This window comes from Piliocolobus tephrosceles, unplaced genomic scaffold (genome assembly GCF_002776525.5).
Source record: "Piliocolobus tephrosceles isolate RC106 unplaced genomic scaffold, ASM277652v3 unscaffolded_770, whole genome shotgun sequence".
Lineage (NCBI taxonomy): Eukaryota > Metazoa > Chordata > Mammalia > Primates > Cercopithecidae > Piliocolobus > Piliocolobus tephrosceles.
Window position 1 is genome coordinate 168 of NW_022335052.1, and position 8,437 is coordinate 8,604.

An 8,437-nucleotide genomic window follows, 5' to 3' on the forward strand; every position below is an offset into this window, starting at 1 on the left:
GGGCTCTGGTCCACGCCACAGGAGGCACCTCTGAGTGGTCTCACTGTGCCATGACAAAGCGCTGCAAGACAGAGGGGACTCAACAGTATCCCTTGTCTCAGCCATTTCCCTGGACTCAACTTCCTCATCTATTCTCTGCAGCCTAGATTTCGGACAGCCCTGCCCACCTACTGTCCGTTTACTGCTCAGTGTGCAGTGACTGTTCGACAGCACTCCATGGCTCCCCAGTGCTCTTGGGGAAAAGGCCAAGCCACAGCCTGAGGCCCCAGGCCCTGCTTAGCTCTCCAAAAGAGCTTCTCACCATCCAGCACCCAACCCACCCACTCCCAACTCTGCACCTCCCTGTATGAGCCCTGCTCACTCACTCCCGCTCACTCACCCCACTTATCCTCGCTCACACTCCCGCTCACTCACCCCCATCACACCCCCGCTCACTCACCACCACTCACTCACCCCAGCTCACAACCCACTCATCCCCGCTCACTCATCCCCACTTGCTCACCCCTGGGCCTTCACACAGGCTACACCGCCAGCCCCTCCCCCACCACCAGCCCCTCATCCACAGCTATTACTTGACTAAATCCTCTCAACCCTCTGGTCCCAGACTAAAGAGGCTTCCCTAACCCGGGGCCAAGTGCTGCCCCGCCATCGCGCCACTCACCCTTTTGTGGCTTCTCTGGCCTGAAGTTCACGTTCCCGTGCTCAGCACCTGCTTCCCGAGGACCCCACAAGCTCCATTTGTGGGTGGGGCCTGGCACACTCTGCAGGAGCTGCTTTTGCATGAACTGCTCTGTGGCTTTGGGCAATCACCCGCCCCTGTGTCCTCTGTGAAGTGGGATGACAGGTGCGCAGGGCTGCCGAGATACCAAGCAGATAACACAGGCACAAGAACTGGCGTTCAGGGCCTGGCTCTTGGAGGGGCCCCAAGTCCCAGCTCAGCAGAGCCTGCCTTGATCCCAGGGTTATGGCCAGGGATTTCCAGCATGCACGATTTTCTGTGCTCAAGGCAGGATGGTCCCTGAGCAAACTGGAAAGAGCTGGCTGCCCCAGTAGGGCACAGAGGGCCTGGCCCTGCATGGGAACCGCCTGTCTCCAGGGCGCTTGCCAACATCTGCTGCTGGCCATGACTCAGCACTTTCGATGGTGGAAAAACCACCACTTGTTTCCGAATCACAAACCCCAGGTGTGCCCTGACCCGAGTGGCCCCAGAAGCTGCACAGGAGGAATTAGGGCACTCACTCTCCACGTGGTCCATCTCCACGGCCACCAGAAGGGCCCACTCACAGTAGCCCTTGCACTGCTGGGCCGGGCCCTGGCGGGTGCAGAGGTGACCCAGCTGCAGGAGTATGTGGGTGAAGTCCCAGCCACACTCCAAACAGGGAAGCCTCGAGAACAGACGCATGGCCTCCAGAAGGTAGTGCTGGGCCAGCCTGCTGGCACCCGCGTGCAGGCACAGGGTCCCGAAGTTGGCCAGCACCACTGCCTGGTTCCTCTGCTGGCCCAGGACCCAAACCACCCATAGTGCGCAGTAGTAGCCCTCGGCTGCCTGCCTCGTCCGGCCCGTCCTCTTCAGAGCCACGGCCACCATGTTGGCAATCACACCTTCCCGGTGCTCGCTGGCCACCACTGCATCCTGGACAGACTGCAGGATGTTCAAGGCCACCAGGCTCTGCCCATGAAGCACGTGCAGCCAGGCCAGGGCCACCAGGGTGTCCACGATGGCACAGACTCCGGCTATAGCACTGGCTTCCACCACCTGCGTCATGAAGGTGATGGCTGGGCCATGGTAGCCATGGTGGCTGTACGGCTGGGCCAGGCTGTCGTGGAGAAGGCCACGGAGAGCCTGGCCTGTGCCCGGGGTTAGGGAGGCCAGCACTCGCCTGAGGTAGTGGGAAGTCTGGGTGGGGAGGCTGTGGGCTGGAGGGCATTCTGGAGCACCAGGTTCACGCTCCTCAGCGAGCCACCCAGCGAGTCCTGTGTCCTCAATGAGGCCACCTTGACACAGCTCAGCACCAGGTGGGGCAGGCACTTGCGGCTGTGGATGTCAGCCAGGAGCAGGGAGCAGTCTGAGAGCCACGTAGCGTCTGGGGCTCCCGAGTCCCTGTGCAAAAGCAACAGCCGCTCTAGGAAGGACAGGGCCTCCTCGGGCTGCTTGAGGTGCACGTCTTGCCTGGCCAGCAGGAAGCAGGCCCGGGCCTTGGCCTGCAGGCTCTGGCCACCCACCGCCCACTGCAGCGCCAGCTGCAGGAGCTCCCCATCCGCCTCGGTGCTGCAGATGTGGCTGGGCGTCCCCAGGAGCAGGGCCATGGCTTTGGGAACCACGTGTGTAAAGTTCTCCTGGTTCTGCTTCTGGTAAATGCTGGTCAGGTTGGCGTACACAGCCACCACCTGGAACAGGTCCCCGAAGCTGCTGTCCAGGGTCCCCAGTGTTTCCTCAAAGTACACCCAGGCCTGGGACAGCTTGAGCCTCCTGCAGCACAGCCGCCCAAGGAGGAAGCAGAGCCTGGCCAGGGCCATGAGGAGGCCAGCTTTCTTGGCTGCCCCTCAGGCCTGTGCCAGGTGCCCAGTCAGCTCCTCCTCATCGCTAAAGCTGCAGAACATGCCGCTCAGCCATGGCAGCGCCACGTTGTACAGGCCACGGAAGCTGGCCTTGTATTCGGAGGTGTTCAGGAACAGCAGCTGTGAGATCAGGGCCTCTGGATCCTCCCAGTCGTCTTCAGCTTCCAAGCAGCTTCCAAGCAGAAGGAGGGCTCCTCGGGGTCCTGCAAGCTCACGTTGCTGGATGCTGCACAGAGACCCCAGGACGCTGGCTCCTGGGGGCAGCCTGGGCAGGCCTTGCATTGTTCCAGAACATTCCTCACCTTCGGAAGGGTCTCCTGTGGCTCCAGGCCCAGGCAAGGTGGAGGTATTTCTGCAAGTCACAAAAATACCTAGACAGATTAGAGTCCAGCAGTGAGTCCTTGGTCCATTGGGGGCAGGGTTCCCGCATCCCCGCCCTCTGTGTCCCTGGTGCAGCTTGCCATGAGCCCTGGAGAATTATGTGCAATGGAAACCCAGGGCCTGGAGCACGTAGGAACTCCGGCACTATGGGGACAGAGAGAACACGCAGGCCCGTGGCCCAACTCTCCTACGAAATCACCCTCCTGTCCTGCTTTGTTGCCTACCTGACAGCATGCTTTGAGGAGACTATGTCAGCTCAGCGATCCCTCAGAGATGCCTTTCCCTTTAGAAAGAATCAAAGCCTTCTAACTGGACCCATGTATATGCAGCACTACAACTACAAATGTAACTTCTGTCAGCATATTGGGGCCCCCGGTGGGGTACAGGAATCCATGAAATCCTCAACAGCCAATCAGAGCTGTTGATCAGCTCAAAAGCTGCTATGCAAAATTGGTAAAGCCACCGACGGCACAGGACAGGGGTGTTGTACCCAGGTACCAAGCTCCGTGCAGGGAAACGGACCATCTCTGCAGGAAGGATGGGAAAGCTTCCAGGCCCCTGTGGCCACCTTCACCTTGGATGGTCTGAAAACCTGAAGCCCACAGTTCCTAAAGGGTTAACAAAGGCCAGACTGCTCAAGCAGTCCACTGGCACCTGCTGTCTTTGGTGGATTCCTAGCCAAAGCCCCCTTCCAGAGGTGAGCGAACGAGCGCATTTCCTGTTGGAAAACCTGGGATGAAAAGAGGCATTACAGGGAAGGAAAAAACTAGATTTAAACAGACTTTTTCAAGCTCACACGTAAAAACTATTTTCAATACAAACTATCTCCTTATTCATCTGTAAAGCCTTGGAATTAAAAAATTAATAAATATGATTTAGAGGCAAATGTCTGACTTGACTTCACTAGATTAGCTAAGAAATCTCCCCCAGCCGGCAGAGGCACACAGCCCCTCCCAGCCACTACCCTGGCCTCTGGGGCAGCTGGAGAGCCACGTGCCTTTGCTCCAGGGACTTTGGCAGAGGGTGGAACCACCCCCTCCCCGAGGCTAAACCTTCTACAGCCTTCCCTTCCCCACTGGCTTCCCAGGCCTCCTCTGGGACCTTGTGCTGCATCCCAAATGTACTGGGATGGATCCCATTCCCAGGGAACTTCCAAGGGCCCTTGGTGCGTCCACATCACCAGGCTGTCCACATGCGGACCCTGTGTGAGGGGAAGAGACAGAGCCCCAGAGCGGAGACGGGAGGGCCTCCCTGAATCAGCCCCTCAGGAAAGAGCTGACCCTTCAGGGACCTCAGTTGAGGCCCCTGCAACCTAAGGCTCTGAATTCTGCTACCCGCTGAGGGCAGTGTGGCCTCCCATCTCTGAGGCAGAGCACAGCGTGAGCTGCAGCCTCTCCAGGTCATAAGAAAGGAACCCACAGCTCCATGTGGGCCCCAGCAGTGGAAAGGATGTCCCATCTCGGTCGAGGACCAGGTGGGGGCCAGCATGTTCATTGGAAGAAGTGTGGGACCCCACAGCCTCCAGTGTCAGAGTAGACGAGAGGTTCAGGCCCACCTCAGTCAACGTCCCCCAAGCCCCCAGCCCGCATCACAGGGGGGTGACAGCCGCATCCAATGCCCACCGTACTCAGCTTTGTCACCTTCCCCGGCATTACCCAAGGCCTAGCTCATAACCAGAGGAAGCCTGAGCCACCTGCAAAACCCACCTTGTTCCTGTGGCTGCTCAGTCTCAGCTTCCTCTACTGAGTCTGGCAAGGGAGAAAAGAGAAGCAATCAACACCCCCAGCCAGCAACTCTGGTCCCATGTCAGGTTGAGCTGGGTGTCGGTGTTGCAGGGTGAGAGCATTGCAGGGTGCAGGGGTTGAAAGTCATATCATCCTCTTTCCTCCTGGATCATGGGAACAATATCACTGGGGGGTGTACACTTTCTGCGATATTGGGAGTAATATCCTCTTCTGTGCCTTGGAATATTAAGGACAATATCATGGGGGGGCATGTACATCTTCTGCAATATCGGAATAATATTATCCCCTCTCCCCCTGCATACTAGGAAAGATATCAGAGTGGGTGTTCACCTCCTGTGATATGGGGATTAATACCATCTTCTCCCCTTCCGGATACCAGGAAGAGTATCACATGGGGGTGTACAGTGTCTGTGATACTGGGAGTCATATCAACCTCTCAGCTTTGGAATATTAAGAAGAATATCACAGGGTGGATGTACAACCCCTGCCATATTGGCAGTAATATCAGCCTCTCCTCTCCATGGATATTAGGAACTATATTCCAGGCTGGATGTACACCTCCTGCTCTATGGGGATCATATCCTTTTCAGGATACTCATAACAATATCACAGGGCGGGTGAACACAGCCTGCGATACTGGAACTATTATCATTCTCTCCCCCTCCGGATACTAGGAACCATATCACAGAAGAGCTGTATCCTCCTTGCGATATTGGAAATAATATCATATGCTTCCTCCATGAATATTAGGAGCAATATCACCGGGTGGCTGTCCGTTCATTGCTATGTTGGGAGTCATGTCATACTCTACCCCCTGGATATTAGGATCAGTGTCACAGCGTGAGTGTACACCTACTGTGATATTAAAACTAAGATCATGTCCTCTGTCCCTGGATATTAGGAACAACATCACAGGTAGGTGTACACCCCCTGCGGTATTAGCAGCAATAACATGATTAATTAGAAAATATCAATGATCGATTTTAATAATTATCAGGCCGGTCTCAAACTCTTGACCTCGGGTGATCTGCCTGCCTCAGCCTCCCAAAGTGCTGGAATTACAGGTGTGAGCCACCGTGTCCGGCCAACACTTCTTAACATCTCTTTTTGGACCTCAAATTTAGCATGCCCAAAACGCACTTTTGATTCCCCCTGCTATAACCCACTCCTCCCATAATCTTCCCCATCCCAATAACAGCATCTCTCGTCTTCCAGTTACTCAGTCCAAAATCCTTCACATCATCCTTAAAACTTCTTTTTCTCTCTCTTGTCATCCAACCCATTTAAACTCTCCTTTCAAAATATATGCCAGACCTAACCACTTCTCACCTGCCTCATCGTTTCCACCCAGGTCCAGCCCTCATCATAGCGCTCTGGGTTACTGCAAAAGCCTCCCAATGGCCAGGCACAGTGGCTCATGCCTGTAATCCCAAGCACTTTGGTAGGCCAAGGCAGCTGGATCATCAGACGTCAGGAGTTCAAGACCAGCCTGGCCAACGTGGTGAAACCCCTCTACTAAAAATACAAAAAATTAGCCGAGCATGGTGTTGGGTGCCTGTAATCCAAGCTATTCGGGAGGCTGAAGCAGGAGAATCACTTGAACTCAGAAGGCAGAGGTTAGAGTGAGCCAAGATCGTGCCATTGCACTGCAGCCTGGGTGACAAGAGCGAAACTCCATCTCAGAAGGTTAAAAAAAAAAAAAAAGCCTCCAAACCCACCTCTCTCCTTCTCCTTTCACCCTGCCCTGCATTCTACCTTCCACTCTCAAACATTTCAGAAAAAAAAATTATATCTACAGAGAGAGAAAAAGAAAGTACAAATGGGGTGAAATGTTTGGGGAACCTGAGGCAAGACCATACGGGAATTCTCTGTACTATTTTTGCAACTTTTCCGTAAGTCTGGATTATTTTGAATTCAAGAGTTAAACAAAGGAGAAAAAAAAAACCTATCTCCCTTTGTGAATCCATCCTGTCTTTCCCCTGGCAACTTAAGGACACTCTCAACTAAGCACATCTATTTTTTCATGAACCCTAAAAGAACCCTTGCCTAGTTTTGACTTTCTGTGCTTGGCAGAAGTGTGTGTGTATGTGTGTGTCTGTATGTATTTCATATATATATGTGTGTGTGTGTGTATATAGAGAGGGAGAAATATATATGTGTGTATATATAAAAATATATATTGTATATTTACAATGGTAATACATATGTATGTGTGTGTGTACATATATTACATACCCCATAGCCTGTCCTTAACCAGTTCTAAACTTAGTGGGGAAAATACATACCTAAGCAGAGAATTTCAAAATAATATGATGAATATTTTGATACAGGAATGTGTTACTATGGAACACGCTGCTAAGACACAAAACCTCCTAGATAGGACAATGAATGAATGAAGTTTTGCACCTATAGTCACCCCTCTGATATCCCCACAAACGTTTATAGTTATATGCATTTGCTTCCCCCAGGACCCCTGTTTCATAAGGGTTAGTCCTAGAGCCTAGCAAGTTCCTACTACAGCTGGCACACATGCCATTCAAGAAACAGTGGCTGAGTGAATGACGAGTAAAGAACCGTTTGTCAGCCAGTGCTCAGTAATACAACATGCACTGGTATGCAAATTATATTTTTGTTGAAAGCAAGGGCAGGATCACAAATTATCCTTCCAGAGAAAGCAAACCTCAAAAGCTTCTTTACCCTACTAAAGCACATTATAAGAAGCTCCCCTTATATAAAAGAAAACCTCCTCATTCATTATCAATGGCATGTAAACCTAATAAGCCTCCGCCCCTGATGACATCTCTTCCATCCCCAGGGCTAGATAAAGGAGGTTCCGGAAACCCTGGTAGTTGTGAAGGGGGCTCCCAGCTCTGACAGTCTTGAACCCTGCGGGCGCGGAGGTCACACAGCAGAAGAACAACCGAGGGAAGCATCATCAGGCTTCGAATATGTTTGAACCAGAGACAGCAAATAGGCTTCAACCAACTGAAGACACCAGAGATTCACGGTGGCCACCTGAGAGGTTGTGCTCTTAAAAAACAAAACTTTAAATTAAAATTAAAAAATTAAAAAAGTAAGGGGTCAAGAATCCATCAGGTCTGACTGAGACGTGTATCAGTGACTAACATCCCATATGGCAAAAGTACTCCGGTGCGCTTTGGGTCCTCACAGCTTCAGCAGTATTCAAAGGCGTGTGCTTCCCTAAGACTAAGCCACGGGAATAGCCCCAGCAACACTGCCAGGAGAAACATCTAACATGGATTTGGCTGGAAATACAGTTTCTTTCAGAAATTAACACTGAATAAATCCGGACTTATTAGAGCCTGCGAGAATGACATTCTCAGTGATAACGGTTATCACTACAATCTCCAAACATCTGCGATCCTGCAAGGAGGAACTGTGACAGTGCAGGCCACGTGTCCAGAATTCTTCCCAGACTGCCTGTTACAGAATAAGAAATGAAAGCCCCCTAAGAATGTCTTCACTCACCTTTAGCCAGTTGTTCCTTTGTGTGCATCTCTGTCCTAAAATGGCCATTCTTCCCCACAGCCTGAAGTCATATGCTCAAATAAATGGGACTCACATGAAGCCAGAAAGGTGCAGATGCGAGGAAACCAACACAACCGAAATGGGCTGGAGAGTGTGGCCAGGAGGATGGTACTTCCCAGGAAGCAATTACTTCATCTCTGCCCATGAAGCAGGCAGTTGTCACTGTGCCCCAGGCCCACACCAGCCACTCAAAGTAGGTTCTA

The 8,437-nt window shown here is 52.5% G+C and overlaps 1 protein-coding gene across 1 annotated transcript; it reads right to left on the minus strand.

The window, feature by feature from the left end:
* Nucleotides 1-552: 552 nt before the first annotated feature.
* LOC111529724 (SH3 domain and tetratricopeptide repeat-containing protein 1-like) lies at nt 553-8,202 on the minus strand. The gene is given in 5 exon segments (XM_026449198.2): nt 553-1,917; nt 1,920-2,730; nt 2,733-2,911; nt 4,647-4,688; nt 8,175-8,202. Coding segments are annotated over 5 exon segments (2,079 nt in total). The 3' UTR covers nt 553-898.
* Between the last annotated feature and the right edge of the window lie 235 nt (nt 8,203-8,437).